Source organism: Scyliorhinus canicula, chromosome 8 (genome assembly GCF_902713615.1).
Source record: "Scyliorhinus canicula chromosome 8, sScyCan1.1, whole genome shotgun sequence".
Lineage (NCBI taxonomy): Eukaryota > Metazoa > Chordata > Chondrichthyes > Carcharhiniformes > Scyliorhinidae > Scyliorhinus > Scyliorhinus canicula.
The window spans coordinates 22,443,095-22,468,311 of NC_052153.1; the positions used below are offsets into that span (position 1 = coordinate 22,443,095).

A 25,217-nucleotide genomic window follows, 5' to 3' on the forward strand; every position below is an offset into this window, starting at 1 on the left:
TGATTCTTTTCCATTAAGTAGCAAAAAGAAATGTATTGTGAATTGCTTGTGGTTACAATTCTTCTAATACCTTTGATACTATTTATAACTAGATTTCTTTATTTGTTATCCATAAACCTTAAAATTTTAGTTTTTAGGTCTGTTCCAGTATAGTTTTTCAATTGTACTTCTCATAACTTAGGTGAACTTAGTTATCTTACTTTCAAGAGCATATTTTTGTTTTACAAGTGTTGCACATAGCTGAAGCTTAATTACATTTCCCCCCCCCCCCACAATATTTTGAGCCTTCAATCAAGAAATAGTGACAGTGCGGAAGGATGCCATTCAAGCCATTGTGTCAGTGCTGGCTCCCCACATTTTCTTGTACTTTGCCTGTAACCTTGCAATTTTTTCTCTTAAGGTATTTAGCCAATTCCACTTTGAAAACTCATTGAATTTTCCTCCACCACACACTCGGGTAGTGCTTTCCAGATCCTAACCACTCACTGCGTAAAAAAAATGTTTTTCCCCCCCATGTTGCTATTGGTTCTTTTGCCAATAACTTTAAATCAGTGCCCTCGTGTTCTGGACCCTTCTGGCAATGGGCACAGTTTCTCCTTACATACTCCGTCTAGGATCCTCACGATTTTGACAGCTTCTAGCAAACCTTCTCTCAGCTATCTTTTCTCGAAGGAGAACAACCCCAGCTTCTCCCATTTACCCACGTAGCTGTTAACCCATTATACCTGGAACCCATTCTTGTAAATCTTTCTCTAAAGCCTTCACATCCCTCCTAAAGTGAAATGCCCAGAAGTAAATTTGGGGCTTTACAGCTGTTTTGTTTTTACACTCTTGCTCTGCTTACAAGGTCCAATATCCTTGAATGATTTGTGCTCCCAGCCCTCTCATTTCCAGCACCCTTGTAGAATTATGGCATTCATTTTATGATGCCTCTCATTCTACAGAAAGGTATTACTTTACATTTCTATGCACTATATTTCACCTGCCACCTGCCACCTATCCACCCATTCCGCCAACCTAACGCCTCTTGAAATCGTATTATTCTCCACACAGGGTGGCACGGTAGCACAGTGGTTAGCACCGTTGTTTCACAGCGCCAGTGTCCCAGGTTCGATTCCTGGCTTGGGTCACTGTCTGTGCGGAGTCTGCATGCTCTACCTGTGCCTGCGTGGGTTTCCTCCGGGTACTCCGGTTTTCTGAACCTCTAAGATTTTTGTCCATTTAGCATCCTAACTATCTCATCTTTCACAGAAACATAGCAATGTAGAAATTGGAGCAGGAGGAGGCCATTTGGCCCTTTGAGCCTGCTCCACCATTCATCATGACCGAGGCTGATCATCTAACTCAATAGCCTAACCCTGCCTTCCTTTCATATCCTTTGATCTCGTTCGTCCCAAATGCTATTTGTAACAGCTTCTTGAAAACATACAATATTTTGGCCTTTTTGACCGGCTGCTCCAATCTCTAAACCCACCCCCTCTGCCCGCTTTCAGGACCCGGGAGCACCCCCACTGCCTCCCCAATGGGAAAGATGTCCCCCTCCCCCGACTGGGCCTGACACCTGGCAGTGCGATAGTGGAACTATCCTGATCACCTGAGCGTCTCTAATGACCTGTAAGACGCTCTGAACTGCCAACATGCTTGGTCCATGCCCTTTGTGGAAACCAGTTCTAAACAGTGTCCGGCTGAGGTCTCGCAAGCGCAGCAATTGACTATTAGGCGGCATGTGCATATGGCATCTGGCTATTTAAAAGGGCCGAATGGCTCATTTAATTCCCATTGTCTGGATCACGCCCAGCAAGGGCATTTTACAGATCTCGCCGAGTGGAGTGAGTTGGTGACTCGCGACAGCCCGATGCCTGGTGCAGAGTCCAATTTGGAACTCTCGTGGGATTCACCTGCGCGGGTGCAAAGTGGGCTGAATGAAGCCCTACGTTGTCATTTCTTCACTGTCTTTGGATCAAAGTCCTGGACCTCCCTTCTGGCCAGAAAATAGACGCATCTACACCAGATGAACCTCAGCTATTCAAGACGGTGTCTCTTCTATCATTACCTCGAGGGCCGTTAGTGATGGGCAGCAAACGTTGGCCTTTTCAGTGACACATTTATCCCATAAATGAAGAAAAAAAGAGTAACACTTAATATTTTTTCGAATGTGAATTCCAGATGCTTTTACAAGTTTGTTGATTTTTTTAAAATTCCAGTTCTTATTTTTTACTACTTAGTGTACGTGCCGGAACGACATGGTCAAGATATCCATGGATATCTTTGTGGAAAAATTTCAGCCAAGCAGGTACACACTCTGGAAGCAAGGGAAAGACATTCAAACTATTGATCACACAAAACCCACTCCAGAGTCGACTCCTGAGCTGGAGACTTGGCAGAGGCAAAGGAAACCAACTCCAAGGAAATCTGAAATGTCAATGAACAGGTAACTCCTTCAATGCAGTTAAATCCGAGAAAAGCAGCGCAAGTTAGTTATGGTGCTAAAGTTTTTCAAAGTCAGTTAATTTGCTGACAAAAGGGGCTAATTAATCTTGTGTTTCCTGGTATTATCCTTTAATGAACCTTGTTTCATAGATGTGCAAGTATTTTAAGTAGTGGGTAATTTTATCCAAATATTAAGAGAGAGATCCTCTGCAGCCCATGGCCACTAGCGGAGTTCCCGATGCGATAGAGAATCTTGTGTTGGGACAAAGGTTTGCGATGCTCTGGTCCCCTGCTGGTGGTGGCATCAAGGTTTGCTCACCGCACCAGCCTATTAGCAGGATGCACACCAAGTATTTGCGAGCATGGTCCTGACACAGTGAGCCAAGCAGTTAAGTATTTAAGGCGGGTGCCTCATAGTCCATCGGAAGATTCAACAACCCCCCACCCCACCCCACCCCATCCCTCCCACCGGACTAGAAGCTGAAGAGTAGTAAATGAAATGAAAATTGCTTATTGTCACAAAAAAAAGTCGCTGCTTTTTCACTTGCATATCCCTTAACAGTTGCTGCCACAGTCAGATGTCTAGAAAGCAGTGCCTGTGGCTTCATAGAAAGCCAAAACACATCACAAGGCTTTAACCTCCCTCAGGTCTGTTGATCTGCCAGGCTTCTATTCACTTTAAAGAGAAGTAGCTTTTAGTACTACTAGCTTCCAGGCAGCCAGATGTCTGGATTTTATTTACTTTAAATTTCATTCAGGCTTGAATGTATGTCAAGTAGCCTGCTGTGAAACCAACCACAATGTTTATAAATATCTAGCTATGATTGACAGGTCCTGACCAGATCAAAAGCAGTTAAATGCTTTTTGCTGAGAAAAAGAGGAAGTGAAAACAATCAATCCTAGATGTCTACAAACTTTACGGTTATATTCACATGCCCTCACTTGTTAGCAGGCATGGGGCGCATTTATGTTGCCCCGGTTTGGGGGGGGTGGGGGAGAGAGAGAGAGAGAGAGAGAACGGACGTGGCCGGACCTCACTAGCACCTGGTCCGATAGTGGGGTTCACGACAGAATCCCTTGCAACCCCCACCATGCAGAAATTTGCATGGCTGGGGAGAGTGAATCACTTGTCACTGCTATTCCTAGTGCGAGCCATAAGCGATTCAGCTCTGGCGGGAGAGCACAGTCTCCCAAACAGAGAATTCAGCGCTAAATATGCAGTTTGAAAATACTCATTGCCTACCATTAATGTTCATAACCCTGTTTAAAAATACATGTTACAACGTAACTACTCGGGTGGCATGTGGCACAGTGGTTAGCACTTCTGCCTTTGGCACTGAGGACCTGGGTTCGAATCCTGGCCCAGGGTCACACTGTCCGTGTGGAGTTTGCACGTTCTCCCTGTGTCTGCATGGGTTTCACCCCCACAACCCAAAGATGTTTTCTTTTTCCCCGGGTGGTTATGACAAGGGGACATAAATTTAGGGTGAATGGTGGAAGATATAGTGGGGATGTCAGAGGTAAGTTCTTTACCCAGAGAGTAGTGGGGGCATGGAATGCACTGCCTATGGAAGTAGTTGAGTCGGAAACATTAGGGACCTTCAAGCGGCTATTGGATAGGTACATGGATTACGGTAGAATGATGGGGTGTAGATTAATTTGTTCTTAATCTAGGACAAAAGTTCGGCACAATATTGTGGGCCGAAGGGCCTGTTCTGTGCTGTATTTTTCTATGTTCTATGTGCAGGTTAGGTGAATTGGTCACGCTAAGTTGCTCTTAATTGGGAAAAAAATAATTGGGTACTCTAAATTTAAAAAAAAATAACTACTCTTAAACATTTTGATATGGAGATACCAATAGAAATATATAGAAATAATTTGGAATTAATTGGTTGTGGAAAAGATTTATTAGGATGCAGGTAATTTTATCCATTGTAATTTCAACCTGACTGTCATATCTTCTGCAGTCTCTACCACTTAAGAACTCGATCTAAAAAGCTAAGATCCCTGGAAGATGAAACAGGATTGAGCAAATCTGTGACGAAAGAAACAACTGCAGCCAAAACTACAGATGCTATCAGTATCAAAGAAGAGCCCAGTGCGGGAGCACAGAAAGAAGAGTCCAACAATACAGAAGTAACGAGCACTGGAGAAGAACATATTGAGGAAATCCAGTTGGATCAGAATCAATTGGATAAAACCCAGTTACCAGGTAAGAGAGAGATTGATTATGTGTTCACTTCTATGTACAGTTCAAAGCCAAGAATCTTCAATAGACAGTTGTAATATCAAGTTTCATAATGCCTTTCAATGTCAGTTAATCTACAGGAATGTTCTGAACATTACGATCATTCTCACTGAGTTGGTGAATCATTGTTTTGCTGAGTGCAGCACTAAGTATTAAGCCTTTAGTTTTATTACTGCTATGTCCCAGTATAGAAAAATGGGCCACATGGTTTTCTTTGGATCCTATCCTGCAGTCCTTCCTCAATGCATATTACTGAATGCTGGGGGAAGACGAGGTAAGGTTTAGGTTACCCAGTTGAATAGCCTGTTAACAGTGAAGAACAATCACTTGCGTAAGATAGAGAAGGACTGCTCCTGTGGAGCTATATCTTTTCATGAGTCGTCACTCAATGGCGGATTGGTGAAGGATTAAATGTGCAGAACAATTTATGAAGTTATGAAGTTTATAGGAAGCAATATTGATTCATGATTTGTATTCAAGGCAGCATTTGCCTAAATGTGGCATCAAGGAATCCTAGCAAAATTGAAGTCAATGAGTATCATGGCAGAAACTGTCCACTAATTGGAGTCTTACCTAGTACAAAGAAAGATGCTTGTGATTGTTTGAGACCAATGTCCCTGAGGGAACTAGGGCTGGAAGTCGATACAGAGATAAGGAAGAGCAAGCCCATTAATGGTTTTCACATGTGGTTGATAATTTTATATTGAAGGATCAGGAGTAAGTAAAGGCCAATAATCACAGAAGCAACGTGGTAAGTGAGATTTGGTGTAGGTTTAGACATCAAAAGTAGTGTTTGTAAATCTGCATTTTATGGAGAATTGGAGGCCAGCTAAGGCAGTTTTGGAGTCTGGGGGTGACAAAAACATGTTGAAGGTTTCAGCAGCGGAAGGGTGAAAATAGGTATGTTACAGAGACAGAGGTGGAAGGAGATGTTCCTAATGATGGACAGGATATGGGACTGGCAACATAGCTTGATGTCAAATGGAAAGCCAAAGCCACAGTCAGTTTGACTTGAGACAGCAGCCAAGGAAAGGGATGGAAACCGATCAGATATTAATTATCTGTTGAGGCCCAAAGAGGAACCCTTCACTCTTCCCACTGTCAACTGCAGAAATTCTTTTTTCTCAATTCATGGAATGTGTGTGTCACTAGCTAGGCCAGCATTTAAGTGTCCATCCCAAATTGCTCTCGCGAAAGAGATGGTGAGCTGACTTCTTGAACCGCTGCAGTCCATGTGGTTAAATACACCTATAGAATTGTTAGGGAGGGTGTTCCAGGATTTTGACCCCGCAACAGTGAAGAAACGGTAATTTATTTTCAAGTCAGGATGATGTGTGGCTTGGAGGGAAACTTTCAGGTGGTTGTGTACCCATGCATTTGCTGCCGTTGACCTTCTAGATGGTAGCAGTCGTGGGTTTGGAAGATGCTGTCAAAGTGACATTGGTGAGTTCCTGCAGTGCACCTTATGCATGGTGTGCTGCTGGTGGGAGAGGACATGCTCGATGATGGTGGTATTTGGGGACATTATCTGTAAGGTATGCTTCTGTGATTATGACTGTTGAGCTATTGCTTTACTAGTCTGTGGGACAGCACTGCCAATTTTGGCACAGCCCCCCAGATGTTAGTAAATAGGACTTTGCAGGGCCAACCGGACTGAGCTTGCTGTTTTGTCATTTCCAGAGCCAGGGTTGAGGTCACGTCCTCTGTCCAATTTCATCCCTTATAGGCTTTCCAGTGGGTTGATACAACAGGGTACCTTGTTAGGCCATTTTAGAGGCCATTTAAGAGTCAACTACATCACTGTGGGCCTGGAGTCACACTAAGGCAAGATTGGGTAAGGATGGTAGATTTCCTTCCCTAAAAGACATTAGTGAACCAGATTGATTTTTATGACAATCGACAATGGTTTCATCATCGTCACACTAGACGTTTGATTCTAAATTCCACCATGGAGAAAATAAAACATTGTTGGATAATCAAGCTAATTGCACAGAGGCAATGGAACTAGTTATGTTCACTAGAACCTGACACTATGACATCAGTGGGGCATCAGCACGTATAGGAGGAAGAGAGAAGGGTTGGGGCATCAATGATAGATTCATAGGGATGACAGAAACGTGTGTGGTGGATGCATAATTTTCATTGATTATTAACAAAGTCTAGATTTATTTTTAGGAAATATTTTGTTTTAAATTTTTCATGTCACTGTTAAAATACTTCATGTTAGGCCCATTTTGTTACTAAAATTATAATATTACTTCTTTAAGTTAGCATGTTATCTTTGAAAAATAAATTCAAACCTCACATGGTTTGCAACTTAACAAGCCTGAAGGCTGGTGAGGCTGCTTTGAGAGATCAGTTTTAAACTTTGATTAAGTGAATAAAGTTCTGCTGAAAGATTGATTGCATGGAAATGGAAGGAATATATATATATAATATGGTGTGTTGAATTTTAATTTGTGTTAAAGGAAGTCATTAATCTAAAATTGAGATCTGGCCAGCAATCCATGTTACAATTCACATTCTTTATGATTTTATTATTGTAGATGGTAACGTGGACTTTTTCAATTGTTGGAATGAGCAACATACCATAATCAATGCTGAAATAGAGAATTTAAACATTGTGACACAACTCCTACTTTCTGTTGAAAATTTCATTGTACTTCAATTTGCTTTGGGATTTATAGTTCGTGTTTTTGGTTGATTTCTATTTCAATGAATTATTATTTGCATTGTTCTTTGCTGTGATTTTACCATTGCTATACATTGTTTACATGACTTTGATCTACATTGTTTTGCTGTTCCTTGTGTGCTGTACTTCTTACATGATGAGCTTTCCTTTTGTTAACCCGTCTTTCTCTTAGATCTTGTTTCCTTTAATCTTTTCTCAATTTGTTGGCCTAAAGCTTTGAGCTTTAATTCACTGCCTGCCAACTGTTTCAATATTAAAGATGCTGATTTATTTATCATATCATCATAACGCCAAAATGTCAAGTTAATCTCAGTTCATCTTCATAGAGTTTACAGTGCAGAAGGAGGCCATTCGGCCCATCGAGTCTGCACCGGCTCCTGGAAAGAGCACCCCACCCAAGGCCAACACCTCCACCCTATCTTCAAAGGAATGAGACAGTGGCATTGTGGTAATGTCACTGGCCTAGTAATCCAGAGGCACAGGCTAATACTTTGAGACATGGGTTCAAATCCCACCACAGCAGCTCGTGGAGTTTGAATTCAATGGAGACCTAGAATACAAAACTAGCCCCGGTAATGATTGCCATGACAACTATCATTGATTGTTGTCAAAATCCACCTGGTTAAATGATATCCTTATCTGGTTTGGCTTACATGTGACCTCATGTGTATTTGACTCTTAACGACCCTCTGAAATGGCCTGAAATGACTCCGGTCAAGGAGAATTAAAGACGGATACCAAATGGTGGCCTTGTTAGCGAGACACACATCCCCATGAAAGAAATTTGAAAAAATGGAAATCATTTCGATAATCTTATCATTGATAATTTTGAAACACATGGTAAATTTCCATGGTAAGTTATGTATGGACAATGCGGGCAAGTGGGACTAGCTTGGTGATAGAAACTGGGCGGCATGGACAAGCTGGGCCGAAGGACCTGTTTCCATGCTATAAACATCCATAGTAAGAAGTCTTACAACACCAGGTTAAAGTCCAACAGGTTTGTTTCAAACACGAGCTTTCGGAGCACGGCTCCTTCTTCAGGTGAATGGAAAGGCTTGTTCCAGAAATGTTTATATAGACACAGTCAGAGATGCCCCGGAATGCGAGCACCTGCAGGCAATCAAATCATCAAAGATGCAGAGAGAGAGGTAACTCCAGGTTAAAGAGGTGTGAATTGTCCCAATTGTCCCACATCATAAACATCCATGACAGCAATGTAATAAATGGTTAGGAATGTTTTATCAGGCCACAAAGGAGTCCACACTGAGTAGCTCAAAAAAATTTTGTTTATTTACCGTCACTATTATATCCATCACACGGTAGATCCCAACTGGGTCTGCCTTGCCGGTGCCTAACTATCCAGTTTTGTATATCATACAGCTATACATTGTTTATGGGGGAGCTCATATTCTGCAAGATCCACGGGGAACGTAATTGTTCCCACCCCTTAAGGTGCTTGGGGGGTTATAACAGAATGATCGTAACAGTCCTTTGTTGTTTGGGGCATCATCAAAGTTGATGAAAGTCAAAAGCAGCAATTGGCTCAGCCATCTATTTACATTTTTTCAATTGAATATTGATAGACTTAAACCCTAACAAGCAGACAACTCTGCCAGTGGGTAAATATATTAGTTGTTTGAGAAACAAGCATGCACGATGCCTGACAATTGCACGCAGATTTTAAGATTAATACTGATTACAAAGTACATCTTAAGATACTATGGTCTCATTAACGCACAAAATTTAGTTTTAGTACACAAGATGACTGAACTCCGGTTTCCACACGAGTGATTTTAATTTTCACTTTCAAAAGTCACACTTTCAAATCTTCTTTTAAATTATACTTTTCCTCTGCTGCTTCCATCAAGGTTTTGCTTTCAGGTTTTACACCTCTTCCTTCAGGTTTCCTTTGTCTTGATGGTTTTTAAATAAGGTCCAGCCACCGATTTCTACAATTTTATTTCAAATAATGTGTCCCAAACTGTTAGTAGTTTTTCAGAAACCTTCGCACTACTGCAGATATCTTTCTGGCCTCTTGAGATCCGATGCCTTTTCAACTCTCTCTGAATTTACTTAAAAGTAATCTGTTCTGGTTCCCAGTTTCCTTTGTTTCGTTAACTCCAGACTTCTTGGAAACTTCTCTTCGTTTCTCTAGTTTCCTCAACTAGCTGGACTTTAGGTTTCGGCATCTGTTTTCTTAACCTTTACTCCGTATTATAGTTTCTAGCAAGGCTGAGAGAGATGTTCCCTCGTTAGCCTTCTATAACCAACTGTTTCTACTGTGAGAGCAGCCTTCTCTTCCACTACCTATCCCCAACCACAATCAAATTATCTCAACCTAAAATTTAAAAGCTTCTCCACCTTACAAGGCTAACCAGCTGGCTTATTTACCCTTTGCGCCGTAGCGCTCTTTAATAAAATCACAGTTGGAATGTAAACCAACCCCTACACATACAAGCACCTTTGTCCAGCACACCTTTGTTCCTTCCCTAAAGGATTTTAATGAACCAGATGGGTTTTTACGACAATCGACAATGGTTTCATGGTCACCATTGGACTTTTAATCTAACTATAGGTTTTTCCTTTCCAGGCACAGTAACATTAAATTAATCCCGCTTAAATTTAATTCATTAATAAAAATTTGTTCATGAGACATGGGCGTTGAAGACTGTGCCAGCATTTATTGCCCAGTCCTAATTGCCCTTGAGGGGGCAGTTGAGAGTCAACCACATTGCTGTGGGTTTGGAGGCACATGTAGGCCAGACCAGGTAAGGACGGCAGAGTTCCTTCCCTAAAGGATTTTAATGAACCAGATGGGTTTTTACGACAATCGACAATGGTTTCATGGTCACCATTGGACTTTTAATTTCATATGTTTTATTGAGTTTAAATTCCATCACCTGCTATAGTGAGATTCGAACCCGCGTCCCCAGAGCATTATTGTGGATCTCTGGATTACTAGTCCAACGACAATATCACTATGCCACCGCCTTCCCCCTTCTAATGTTTATCAATACAAATATAAATCCCTTAAAATTACCTTTATTTTCCGAACATATTTCACCTAACACTTGGAATAAAAGATCAACCACCGATAATTAATCTATTTATCAGTTACCCAATTGGCTAATGTTATTCCAATTTATTTACATTGGGCTATGGCACATATTGCATCATTAGATTGACCCCATCGTAGAATTTGATTTTGGTGCACCATCTGACACCCAAGTGCTATATCATCACTGCAAAGCATAAATTAAATGAACATAATGTTGATTGTTTTTAATGTATGAATGCTATGGCTCTTGTGGAACGTAAGCACCAGCACCTGTTGGTCCTGAAGGGCTGTATGTACCATGGATAATGGGGATATATGATAAAAAAATGCTATAATAATAATAATCACTTATTGTCACTAGTAGGCTTCAATGAAGTTACTGTGAAAAACCCCTAGTAACCATATTCCGGCGCCTGTTCGGAGTGGCTGGGATGGGAATTGAACCCACGCTGCTGCCTTGTTCTGCATTACAAGCCAGCTATTTAGCCCAGTGTGCTAAACCAGCTATAGTGTTAGCCTTAGTAAAAATTATATATATGATATACTCACGTTCATATGAGATAAATAAGTTGAAACATAGAAACGGGGTACTCAGCCCAGTTAGTCTGTGTCACATTTATCTTCCATGCAAACAGGTAGTTCTAGTCTAACTTACCAACCTGGCCCCATTTGTCTTCAACTTTTCTTTCATCCATCTATCTATTTGAATGCCAACATATTGTCTGCTTCAACCATTAATCATAGAAGTGAGTTCTACATTTTGAAAGCTATGTAAAGAAGTTATTTTGTTCCCGATTCCAAATTTTGTATCGGTGGAGCCTTATTCTTGATCCCTCCACTCATGGAAACAATTTGCTTCAATCCCCAGCCTTTCATAATTTAAAACACTTCGGTCATGACAAAAAATAATATTCTCTGGATTATTACCTAAACCATGCACAAATTGACATAGGGACAAACAGATCAGAGGTTTAAATGTGTGGCTGAAAGAATGCTGTGGGATGTGGGGACTTTATTTCATGGGGTATCTGCACCAGTACTCGGGAAAGAGGGAACTGTTGTGATGCACTCCACTTAAACTGGGCTTTTCCTGGTAAATCAAATAACTAGGGTGATCAATAGGTGTTTAAATAAGAATTGAGATAAGGATAAATTTGCAAAGCTTAAGGGCAAAGTGAAAGTTGCAGAACAGAGTAGTGATTTAGGTAAAATTAAGCAGTTTGGTAGGAAGGAGCAGAGTTTATCAGAATTTAAGGTGCTATTTCTCAATGTACGAAGCATTTTTAACAAAATAGACAAATTAGTGGCACAAGTGGAGACAGATGGGTTTTGATCCAGTAGTCATCACACAGACGAGCTTGTAGGGTGACTGACCAAGTTATTTGACTTTTAGAAAAGGTGGACAAAATGGAAAAACAGGTGTGTGGGGAAACTCTGAAAAAGGATGAAATGAAGGCACTATGAAAAAAGGATTTTAGCACAGAAAATCAATGCAGAATCAGTAACACTGGATATGATCTGGCTGAAGAGTATGGGGACATCTGGTCAAAAGATATGATGGTCAAAAAGCAATGACAAACACTTAAGGAAATAATTCATAACTCTATTCCTCAAGGGAATGTCTATTCAATTAAAAACTCCAATGGGAAAGTGATACCACAATGGCTAACCAGAGAGGTTTAGATTGAAAACTACCTTTACAATGTGCAGAAAAGAATATGTGTAGCCGACAAACTACCCCCCATGCATTTAGGAAGCCTTCCTCTGACCCTCGGATAGCATATTTAATCTTCTCCAGGTGCCGCATATTTAATCTTCTCCGGGTGGAGAAATTCCGAAAGGTCAGTAAGCCAGTTTGCAGCCGTGGGTGGTGCTGCTGATCGCTAGCTGAGTAGGATTCTTCGGCCTGCGATTAGGGGAGTGAAAGCTAGGACGTCGGCCCTGTTCCCCATGTGTAACTCTGGCTGCTCCGATACCCTGCAGATTGCCACATTTGGTCATGGTTTCACCCTGACCCCCGCAATCTTGGACACTGCCTCAGAGAAGGCTGTCCTGAATCTTGTGGAGGTGGAATTGGCCCTGCTCAGTGCTTCGCTCCAGATCTTCTAATAGTGTGGTCTCTGGGGCCATTATTATAGCAATGATTAGGAATCCCTCAGTGTTCTTTTTTCAACATTGCACTGACTACACTTACTTCACTGACATTTTAGAATCATCGAGGTCTACAGTACAGAAAAGGCCCTTTGGCCCATTCTTCCTACGTTGGCCAAAAGCAACCACCGTACTATTTTAATCATATTTTCCAGCACTTGAGCCACAGCCTTGTATGCCTTGGTGTCACATCTAACTACTTAAATGTTATGAGGGTCTCTGCCTCCAGCACTCTTTCAGGCAGTGAGTTCTAGACTCCCACCACCCTCTGGGTGAACACATTTTTCCTCACATCCCCTCTAAACCTCCTGCACCTTACATAAATCTATTGCCCCGGTCATTGATCCTTCCATTAAGGGGAAATGTTTCTTCCTATGCCCCTCATAATTTTATACATCCCATACATGTCCCCCCTCAGTCTCTTCTGCTCCAAGAAAAACAACCCCAATCTCTCTATCCAATCTCTCTCCATAGCTAAAACTCTTTGCCAGTGAACATGCTTCAGTACTGATTTACAGTAATAGTTATTTGAAACAATGCAAATAAAATATGCCTTTACAATAACTGCACAAATTTACAGTTTTTATCCTTACAGTTAAAATCTGTCTTTGCTTCACGTAGCAACTAAAGTCATAGTATTTATTTTTGTCCCGCAGAATCTGGTTCTGATCTTGCCAGCAACAAGTGCAAGAATAAAGCTAATGGAAAGAGAAAACTGGATAATTGTTTATCACTAACACCAATGGACAAATTTGATGAAGTCGACAACTCCTCGGAATACTCAGAAGATACAAATGATGACCTTAAAATCAAAGTGGAGAACAACACAGCCAAGGGTCTGCAGAATTGTAAAGAGGAGGATGTGCTCCACAAGAAGGCCAGATTGTGTCAGAAATCATTTGATGATATTGACATAGAAAGTCAACAGAGCTGCTGGAAACAACGCGAAACTAGCAGTGTCTCAACGGAGGAGGAAACCAGCGAAGCTGAGAGTGGAGAAAATGGCTTAGAGCCTGGAGAAATACCAAGTGTAATAATACTTTTAAAAATATGTCCAAGAAATGCCTGCAGTAAATTAATGTATCACACTTTCTTTCCCCCAGTGTACATAAACATTGCTTCATTTAACAGGTGCTGCTCAAATTTAGCAGTACAACGTGGGTAAGAGTTGTTAAACATAATTGGAAAAAACTGAACTGCCAAACCGTTGAATGCTGCGGGTGCCAGTTTTTCCAGAAAATCTGCATAATTGTTGCTCTGACGAGCTTAACTTCACTCGCAGATAAATGAATGTGGTGGTCCTGGACCCTGCATAAATCTGGCAAGATAAGTAAACACTGGGATGGAGCAGATCATTGACTTGACAACTCAATACCATCTGCCTTCCTTTTGTCACCTGAATTAAGGTGAATTACAACCTACGAATATCAGTGCTGCAATTGGCATTGCTAATCTGTTGGTCTGTGTTGTGTAGCATTGCTGCTGAATGTGTAACAAAAGAAAAATGCAGGAACCCAGCAGTTTACAAATTAAGCAGGCCCTGGATCAAGATTTTAAAACTTTTTTTTCATTACTTTTGAATCCTATAAACATTTACAGTTAGAAGTGCATGGGGGGGGGGGGGGGGGGGGGGGGGTTGTTATGGCTCAGTGCAGCTCTCTGTCTCACAAAACGTAAGCTTTGCTACTTTGTTGGTTCTGCACAAAAACAGCCGGACTTTTTGAAGCATTGCCTTTAAGTGTGGGAAGCGAAAATGTGCAGAGCCCCTCCTTAGTCTGTAAACCAGCTGTTTATATGGCTCTTAATGGCAGCACAAGGATGTTCTCCATGAGGGTCCGCTTCACAACTGAAAATCGACCATACCTACCTGGTGTTTAGTCCGTTTTCCTCCATGGAGGAGCCCTACAACCAATGCTTGTTATTGAAAAGCAAGAGCCTGCTTATTTTTGTTTCCAAATATCTTGCATTACATTTTCCCCATGTCTGCTTGGGTCTCACCTCCACAAACCAAAGGTATGCAGGGTAGGTGGATTGGCCACGCTAAATAGCCCCTTAATTGAAAAAAAAAGTCTTGCATCCTTTCATATACCGGTTCATATAATTTCCCTGTTTTGGTTCCTTGACTTTTTTAATTGAGATAGAAAGTACAAAAGCACGGATGTTATGCAAAACCTTGATAAAATACTTGTCAATTGTGTTCAATTCTAGGCTCAGCATTTTAGGAAGGCTTCCAAGGTCTTGGAAAAGGTGCATAAAAGAAATTCCAGAATGGTACCAGGGCTGAGAAACGTCAGTTATGTAGACAGTAGAAACCGGGCATATTGTCCTTAGAGCACAGAAGGTTGAGAGGTGATTTGGTAGAGGTGTTCAAAACTTTGAATGCATTTGAGAAAGTAAGTAAGGAGAAACTGTCTCCAGTGGCAGAAGGATCAGTAAACGTAGGGCACAAATTTAAGGTGATTGGCAAAAGAACTAGAGGCAACACAATTACAGGCGAGATGTTGTGATTGGGAGTGCACTGCCTGAAAGGGTGGTGAAATCAGATTGAATAGCAACATTCAAAAGGGAATTGAATGAATACTTGAAGGGAAACATTTTTTTATGGGGCTGTGGGGAAAGAACAGGGGAGTGTGATTTATTCGATAGCTCTTTCAGAGAGACATAATGGGCAGAAATGTCTCCTGTGCTGTATAATTTTATGCTTTTGATGTTTCTTTTATGGAGCAGTCTGATGCATGACATGGCTCAGTGAAACTGTATTCTATTGCAATGTATTTCAATCCCAACTGATGAAAACCTTTACTTATGAAGAGGGCAATTATGTATATAATTCTAAAATAAGACGACGTAGATATGAGGAGTGTTCTTAAAATGGAGTTGTCTATTCTTCTGAAGGGACCATGTGGTGTCTGATGAAATTGTTATTTTCTTGAAAAGAACAATGTGGATTGGAAAAGATAAGAGTGACTTCAGGGACTTGAGCACTTATTTTGAAAACAGGCTTGTGACATTGAACTTAGTTTCATGGGCAGGGTCGTGGAACGGGAAATTGAGAGGTGATGCTCCAGATATTTATATCGCAGGTGTATAGGAGATGCCTTAGAATATTTAAATTGAATGTGATTGTAGTGCTCTAATTTATGTCTGAATGTTGCAATATTTCTGTCTAAATTCTACATATTCATATGCTCAAGTTGTGTGAGTGGTTTTTTAATCTAAAATTCTAATCGCAAGCGCCACATTTTACTGATCTCTTGAAAAAAGAGGTATTGGCTTCCCAGTGTTGCTCATTATTCACTTTTCCCCCCAAAATATACTTTATTCATAAAATTTGCAAATGTACAATATATAACAGTTCAAATTTAACATTGCTTAAAGTGCAAAACAGATCAGTTTCTTTCACTACAGTTTGTGGCATCTGAAGTGCCTCACTATACTTACAATTGCAGATTACATTTACAACATCAAACACACAGCCCACGGGGTTTTCCACGATTTGCAACTCCTTGATATTTTATCGCAGTAAGGCCTGAGATAGTGGCATTTCCCCCATTGAATCTCGCGAATCATCATGTACTAATTCATTAATAGAACTAAAGGTCAGTGTTGCAGCATTTGTTTGCAAAGAGAAATTTGAATCTTTGCCACAGTTATTAGTATCCACAGTAATAAGAGTTTGTGTGTTGCTTCAGTATGTCTGTTAAACTGTGGTAGTTCGACGGCTACTATTGCTATTTTTCAAGGCAGAAAGTATGTCTTCAGTTATAGTTTTCCGTTTTATCCAAAACTTCAAATGATTAATTTTCATTGTGATCAGCTCCAATGCCAAAATGTGAGGCATTTCATTAACTGGAAATTTACACTTCATTTTCCAAATAAAGTCTGCTTTTGAGTTCACCACTTTGAGGTGCAAGTGGGGTGATTTCACACCCTCTGCTATTCAGTTATGCAGAAAAAATGGAGACTGAAAGACGGGCTTAAATAGTGACACAGTGCCAAGTCCCATTAAAATTCTCCCCCAGTATTTAGAGTGAATAATGTTTTAATGCGTCAGTTATGTACAATGTCAGAATTTTCTTTCTTCAATCATAAGATATGGGAGTCGAATTTGGCCATTCAGCCCATTGGGTCTGCTCCGACATTCCTGCCTACAATGCTACAGACCAAGAGCTGGATTGCAAAATCAGACAGAGCATCTACTCCCTCGAACACATTACATAGGAGCAGGAGCCAGCAATTTGGCCTCCCAAGCCTAAACACCTTCAATGTGATCATGGCTGATCCCATCCTGACTTAAACTTGACTGTCCTGCCCATTCTCCATAACCCTTAAACCAACGAAATTACCATTACCAACTAAAAATCTGTCTAACTCCTTAAATTTACTGTTCAATCCCTCCTCCTACAACAAACTCCTCATCTCTGGAATCAATCTCGTGAACCTTCTCTGAACTGCCTCCAATGCCACTACATCTTTCCTCAAATAAGAGGACCAAAACTGTGCACAATACTCCTAAGTGTGCCGTCTTACCAAAGCCTTGTATAGTTACAACAACACTTCCTTTCCTTTATAGTCAATTCCTTTTGCTATTAAGGACAACATTCCATTTGCTTTCCTTATTATCTGCTGCACCTGCATGCTCATTTTCTGTGACTCATGCACGAGGGCACCCAGATTCCTCTGCAACGGCGCACCCCGAAGTCTCTCCCCATATAGATAATACGCTGCCTTAACATTTTTTTGACGAAAATGCATGAGCTACTGTTTTATTGTCAGTAGGCTTGATTGATAACTTTTAATCTGTGAAGATAGAAACTGCTATTGGTTGATGAACGTCTGTCAGAGCATCAGAATGATCATTGATCTGAAACATTAGTTGTTTCTCTCTCCACAGGTGCAAACCTGCTAAGTATTTTTAGCATTTTATGCTTTTGGTTTTATAGCATCCATGGTACTTTGCTCTTGTTTTGCTTTATTTTCCCTTGCCTACTTTCATAATTTTCTCAAACTGTCTCCTGTCATCTTGGAGCGCATATACTTATTTTAGGGTATTGTTCTTCCCTCTGCTACTTCATGAAGTGGCGGTTGCTTGTATAGAAGCCTGAGCTTGCAGGAATAGAAGAGAGCCACTAGACTGGAGCCTAATTCACTTTCTACCTGACATCCATATACTTGGAGTTGCTGGAGGCGTCAGAACCTTGGCTAAATCGTTCCCCCCTCCTCCCCCCCCCTCCTTTTTAGCTTTCCTGCTTCCTATGCATCCCCAGTACCCTGCCTGCCCCAAACTCCGCAACTGAGATCTATGTGCTGAAAAACTCACTGAATGAATATCAAGAATCTTCAGAGAAGGATTTTAATTTTTTAAATGGCTATCTTGTGGAAGCAATTGAAAGTGCAGCTGGCTTCTTGAATTTAGAATCGTTGGAATTAGGCCAATGTTTACTTTGTCTTTAAAGTTTACCAGTTTGGCGGTGAGTCTCTTAGTAATATGCAATAGAATAAATTATGCAGGAGTTTGATTCTGACAAGGTATCTTATAGCAAGTGTTTAATGCACAATTTTATTTCATGGAAAGTTTGCTTTAGACTAGGTAGCTTGGTGTTTATTAAGTAGGTGAAAGGTTTTTTTTTTCTATTTTCAGTTTCCAGAGCAGTTCATCAGAAATGTAGGGAAAAAGAAATCGGCCAAGAGTCGGCGACATCCGTTATGCAAACCACCAGCTAGATCGCCATCAACTCTGGTCAAACAAGAATTGGTTAGCGATGAAGGTTAGTATTTTGGATACCACACTTGTATTTTTAAGCTGTGAAATTATTATTATTTTTGCCCATATTGTAGTACATATTCAGAGAGTTTCCAGAATATATTTTTGTTTCTAAGAATTTTTAAAATATTGCACGCAGTTTAAAGCGTTATATAGTTCATTACTGTGGTGTATATCTGTGAAAGGATTCAGAATACTTCTAGTTAGTCACGCTTCAAGTGATTTCCTTGCTGTCTCAATTTAAGTAAATTGCATGAAAATCAGAAATTATAACATTTTTAATTTCATAGAACTCTGAGATTCTAGTTCTAGATTAATGGACTCTCTTGACTCCTAGTTTACTGTAGGCTGTATGTTGAAATAGTGAATTTATTTATAATAACTTTAACAAATAAAAGTTTATTTGGAACCTAACAGTTCTGTATAGTAATGGGAATAATTTCTTAGACAGTAGATCGTTAACTCTGAAAAATAGTGAATGATCTATAAGCCTGGGTTCGCTGTCAGCAGCGACGCAATGGCACTTGCCGTTCACCTTTCTGATTGTTGCCCACAAAGATCTTACTGGCTTTAGAGCAAAGACTTCCTGTTATTGGGTGTCTGTTCCAGCATGGTGCCTTCAATGGAGTATCTGTTGTGCCTGCGAGCAGTGAAAGCAATAATGAGCTTCAATCAATCTGTATTAAGATTGTTCACTAAGCCAAGCGCAACCCAAAGTGGGAAGCATATAGCAAGAGACTTAAATGATGTACAGTAAGCAAGGCAACGATTGGGAAAAACAGGTGGAATTAAGGCGAGAGAGCTGAGAAGCCAAAGAGAAGATTAAAAAGAAACAAGTATTTTTATCCACGACATTAATTTTCTTTTGAGGGAATGTATCTCCAAACTTGTAAAATTGATAATTTAGGTCCAGAGTGGCTGTTCAGCAGTAATAATCGCTTATCAGCCTGTTAAAAAATAATTTGCCCCAGAATGTACCTATGCAAACTACTGCCAGAATTCATGCAGAATTAGTCTGCAAGTGTACCAATTCACACTGCTGTAGTCATTTTCAATGTGGGATCTGTTTTTCTTTGGATAATATTGCACCCTGTCGAATAAATGGTACCTTTTGCCAACAACCTGTGTATTTTTGCATTTAACTGGGCATATAGAGGCCCCAGAGACTGTTCTCTGCTTTACCCCATAGTAATGATGAGTGCTGATAGCTTCACCATTTCAGTACAGCAAAATCCAGACCAGATTTGTTTTGCCATAAGTCTAATTCTTACTCCTGTGCCGACTTCACAGCAGTTAGTTGTCTGCAGATCTACTAGGGATTTCAGCAGCTGATTGGGAGGTCAGGCAAGTAATTCCCACTGTCTGTGTTGCAACATTCTCTCTTTATATTCTGGCTCCTTTTCGCAGTTCTTAAGCCAAATATTTATGTATCCTATTTCCTCTGAAATTGGACAGCTGAATATTTCTACAGATTAAAGGGTCATAAATTACGACGGACTCTTGAAACCCTAATTGCATATGGCCTCCTTTCCAGTGCTCCCGAAATCAAGACCTGTTTCCTTCTGTCCCCACACGTTGAGACATCTCTCCCATGCTTACAGCAGCCTCTTGCCTGTTCTTGAAGTTACACAGAACACTACCATACCCTGCCTATCCCCTGAGTTGAATGGAACCTCACCATAGGGCAGCAGGGTAGCATGGTGGGGCAGCACGGTAGCATGGTGGTTAGCATAAATGCTTCACAGCTCCAGGGTCCCAGGTTCGATTCCCGGCTGGGTCACTGTCTGTGTGGAGTCTGCACATCCTCCCCCTGTGTGCGTGGGTTTCCTCCGGGTGCTCCGGTTTCCTCCCACAGTCCAAAGATGTGCGGGTTAGGTGGATTGGCCATGCTAAATTGCCCGTAGTGTCCTAATTAAAGTAAGGTTAAGGGGGGGGTTGTTGGGTTACCGGTATAGGGTGGATATGTGGGTTTGAGTAGGGTGATCATGGCTCGGCACAACATTGAGGGCCGAAGGGCCTGTTCTGTGCTGTACTGTTCTATGTTCTATACTCTGGGTAGCCTCTCAGTTGAATGAAGCATATAAATGAAATAAATTTTCCTGTTACGTAGATAGCGTAATTCCATGTTGTGATATACACTGAGTCCTGGGTAAAATAAAAATTTGGGTATAATCTCCTTTTATATAATCGATCCTGTTTCAGTTTTAATGTGATGACTTTCTTTTTACCTTGCTGGAACACTGGTAGATTGTTAAGGTATGCATGTGCTTGGAAGGGTGCAGTTCACTGTCAATTGGGAAGGATCTTTGAGGGTACTGTACTTCGAAACAATGTTCCATCTAAGCTGCATGGTTGCATGGCCCAACAGCAATGTGGAACCTATTATACAGGGCACAAGCACGCCATGCACAGCCAGTGTACTTTACCATAGTGCGCTGGGACCTGGGAGGGAAGTGGGTTCGGGGGCCTCGGAGATCGGGACACCATTTAAAGATGGCGTCCCACTCGCCCGCTATACTTAGGAGTTCCGGCGAGCGGAGCTCCTAAGTGTAGAAAATGGGGCTATGTGCAGCCTTGGCTGCACGTTCCCCGCTGAGGCCACTTATTTAAACCGTGGTGTTTTATAGCCATGTGTTTCTTGGCGCTGCAGGTGCTGGGAAACACATGAATAAATGCGCTTGCTGTGGGAGTTGGTTCCCATTTAGTTGAATCGCGCCCTCTAGCAACTTTTAGGGAGGTTGAGCGTTGTGAGAGGAATTGTGTCCGTCATCGTGCAGGTGAATCTGGGTCATCCCACCCAAGAGCCATAGGCCATTCCTGCTCCACATTGTTTAGCTGCTGATCCAGTCTGATATCAAAGCCAGATTTATGCATGAAAAAAAGTTTTGGTATGGTGGTTGATTACAAAACTAATTTCAAAATACCACAGTACATTATAGTATTTTCAATAAAATCATACTGTTATATTTTATTGTCACTCACCAATGCTGAAATTTAGAGATGTGTATATAGTTAACCAGTTCTTGTTGGAGAGTGTAGTGGCTCGAGACATACAGTGGAGACTTCCGTTAGTTAACAGAGGGATCTATTGATAAAAGGCAAAGGCAGATAAGTAATAGGCATAGAACATAATACAAGAGTTCTTAACAATTCGGCTCACTGGTCCACATTGCCTGGGGTTCTGCTCCCAGGGTCCCGTGCAAACTTCCCGTGGGAGGGGTTTGTGCTCCCCACTGAGCCCGCCCCCTTAAAGCGGCCACACTGCCACATCCCACCCCCTTAAGTCCCTTATTACAACTATCCCAAAACTATATACAGATGTTACAAATGGTAACAGAAACAATAGGGGAAAGAGTTCATCAAATAGTAAGTTGGTCCGAAGACCTCCGGGTCTTCCCAGGCCTCCGTAGCCCTGCCACAGGCGCGACACTTTTGGGCGATTGAGTGGTTAACATTCGGTGCCGCCTCAGAAGCATCACTTCAACGACAGGCGAACTGGCCTCACCGGCTTCGACTGGTGCACCTGATCGACAGAAAGGGGAGTCCCTGGCTCCCCTTGGTTGGACAGAATTACAGGAGTATTCACGATGCTAGCTGGACTTGTCGACACCAAGTTGGGGGTCTCATCAGGGTGACGTGCTCCCCGACGATCTACTTCTTCACATTGAGCACATCAGACCATGACTGGGCCACAATATATCCTTCCAACCACAGCAAACTTGACCCAAAACTGTTCCTCCCGCCCGCCCCCTCGTTCCTCCCGCCCGCCCCCTCGTTCCTCCCGCCCGCCCCCTCGTTCCTCCCGCCCGCCCCCTCGTTCCTCCTGCCCGCCCCCTCGTTCCTCCCGCCCGCCCCCTCGTTCCTCCCGCCCGCCCCCTCGTTCCTCCCGCCCGCCCCCTCGTTCCTCCCGCCCGCCCCCTCGTTCCTCCCGCCCGCCCCCTCGTTCCTCCCGCCCGCCCCCTCGTTCCTCCCGCCCGCCCCCTCGTTCCTCCCGCCCGCCCCCTCGTTCCTCCCGCCCGCCCCCTCGTTCCTCCCGCCCGCCCCCTCGTTCCTCCCGCCCCGCCCCTCGTTCCTCCCGCCCGCACCCCTCGTTCCTCCCGCCCGCACCCCTCGTTCCGACCTCCTTCTCGTTCCGCTCACCCTCCTCATTCCACCCCCCCTCCGATTTACCTGTATATGATTAATTGTAGATTTGACGTTTATCATCTACCAATATCCTTGACTAATTAACCAACCATATCAGCCAATTATTCATCATTCTCTGATCAAAGCTGAATATGTGAATGATATTTAAGCACTTGTAGTGCATTGGAATTATCTTATGATACTGCCCTTTGTCTCTTCCTTTTAAGTGATGACCTCCAGCTAGGTGCAATTTTTTACTTTGCAGTTATCAGGCTCACGAAAATGCTTCCAGTAAATGTGAATGAATACTTGAGGAGGGCTTGTCTCAGATTTTATAGTCGCGGACATGAGTTCAACCAAGAATGAGATCTCATTACACTTTGCAGTGGATCTGGAGGATGCAAGAACAGCCTGGGTTTAAGTTGAGTGTTGGAATAATTAACAAAATTTGAGTTACATATAAAAGGAATAAATTAGCTTCCGTGTGAGATGGAATTAAGACCCGGCAGAAGACTGGGCGAAGAAGTCAGCTACTAATAGTAATAATAGTGGCCAGATATTTTGGTTTTAAAGCTGTCGACATGGATTGTTACAGCATAATTCAAAGAGCAGGAGATCAGTGGTGAATTTATTGCAGTTAAAGATCGGAAGCAGCAGTAAGTTTCAGTATAGTTATTCAGAGCTTTGGGCATCACAGTGATATCTTGGTGCTCTTCGTAGGTAGGTAGAATTGAAATTAGGAAAATAATAAGGCTTTATTTTAACTTCTCCTGCGATTCCTGATCACATAAAAAGAATAAGGTAATGTGAATTGACATGATGAAATCTTATTGAAGCAGCGCAACCTATTACGTTGCTAACATGTAACATATTTCATTATGTTTGTAAGGCTCTGTTGAACAGCTGAAGAATTATTTGCACTGGAAGGGTAGTTCCTTTAAAGGAAGTTTATGACCATTTAGTTTCTCAGGATTTCAGCACAACAATTTTTAAATTTGTGCAGTTTGCTGGCCATTTCACTGATTAGGTTTTCCACTATATTGCTTTCAAGAAGTAAAATGCATACTTCCAATCTTTAGACCCATTCACACATTGGGCCAAAAACGTCTTTAAAAAATCACCTGGAGCGAATGGAGATGGTGACATCCCCGACAAATCTTAACTTGTTTCAAGGAAGCTGAAAAATAGACTGAAAAGGCAATGGTGACTATTTTTGTTTCAGATCCAAAGCTAGATCTCTGCTTTTTCTAAAAAGAAAACATTTCAAAATATCTGCCTGTAATAACGACCAGATGATTTGCGGAAGGTATGTTTGCAGTCCCTTGGTTTCGTCTCAATGGCAATCATTATATCGTATTTTTCTAACGTTTTCAGCAATTTTGTTTGGTTTACTTTCTCACTTTACAATGCTTTTATGAAATTGAATTGTAAACCTACCAGTCCTTGCACATGACATTTGATTATGACATAGTTCTCCCTCTCAATATTCTTTTGTGGTCAGGCCTAATTTGCATTCAGTTGGCAATTAGCCAGTTTTAATTGTGCTGCAGATAGGCATAGAGCAAAAATGACTGCCAGACTTCTGTCAATTTTTGCGGACCGCAGGAAGGTTTCTCTTTAAATCTTGCAGCAGTTGACTGCCTGCCAACCTGCACTCCACACGTTTTCTGTGGACAGATGTGTGTGACTGGTGGTAGCAGCGTGGATAGATAAAGATGATATTGGAGACTTAATTGCATCATTTGATCTCTGTTCTTGGCCGGAGCACTGACCACCTAAATTGAGGCCCATCTAAAAATCTCAATTGTCAGATCTCCAATGTTGACAGGACATCCTTTTCCAATTTACGTCCAGCTACTAGGCACAAAAACCCCCTTCCACCCGGATCATAGTTGGATTCCCAACAAGCCAGTCATGCACAATATTGTGAAGAGGGTAACATTATCTTTTAGTAGTGATACATGAAAGTCAGTCTTTTTCATGCACAAGGGTTTTCTCTATGGTTGTAGGGACCAGAAACATATATAAAGCTGTGACTTGTAATGCTTGTTTTTACACTATCAAACTCTTATTTTAGTGTCCAGATTGTTTCATGATTTGAATAGCAGTATGTAGAGAGTAATTAGGCATTTATTCAAATGAAGTATATTGGATTACATTATTCTTGTTATTTCATGGCATGCCATCTACTGCAGGATTTCTAATTAGTTACGTATACAATTGGGTTCAAGTTGTATTATTACTAATACTATTGGCTATTTTGCTTCTGCAAGACCAATCTGAATGTTCCTTTGCAGCTTGTCAGTTTAATCCCCGAGGAGGTGATGAGAAATTTACTAATAATAATCGCTGGTAGTAAAAAATAATCATTACTTGACCATAGAACCAGTAAGTGCAGGGTTCCATAATAGAATCTTTAGAAAAGAAATAATGACTTTTTTTGTTAGCCTTGCTTTATATTGCTCATAGCAACTGTAGTTTTTACTAATGTTTGTTTTATATAACAAGGTCAAATAAAAGAGGCACTAGTTTAGTGACAATAGAAAAGACATTTAGAAGCTGTTATTTGCCTAAGGTATGCCTTCAGTTGAAAAATGGTGAAACATACACTGTGAACAGCATGAGCGGAATATTGAATTGCACTCCTTTGTTTTCATTGATTAGGGTTTCAGAGTTTAAATTGTTTTATCTCGTTTCCCAATATTTCTCAGCTAATACTAAATGATGGCCTTTTGGATTGGATTTC

General features: G+C 41.5%; 1 protein-coding gene across 6 annotated transcripts in view; it reads left to right on the forward strand.

Annotated features, from left to right (window-relative positions):
- The window catches only part of LOC119970159 (lysine-specific demethylase 4C-like), a 478,393-nt gene that overhangs the window by 216,998 nt on the left and 236,178 nt on the right, over positions 1–25,217 (forward strand). For all 6 annotated transcript variants that reach the window (XM_038804261.1, XM_038804264.1, XM_038804265.1 and 3 more), the window contains exons 9-12: positions 2,226–2,431; positions 4,398–4,642; positions 13,239–13,612; positions 18,224–18,350. In XM_038804261.1, the coding sequence (XP_038660189.1) occupies positions 2,226–2,431; positions 4,398–4,642; positions 13,239–13,612; positions 18,224–18,350 (952 nt within the window). The remainder of the gene's footprint in view (positions 1–2,225; positions 2,432–4,397; positions 4,643–13,238; positions 13,613–18,223; positions 18,351–25,217) is intronic.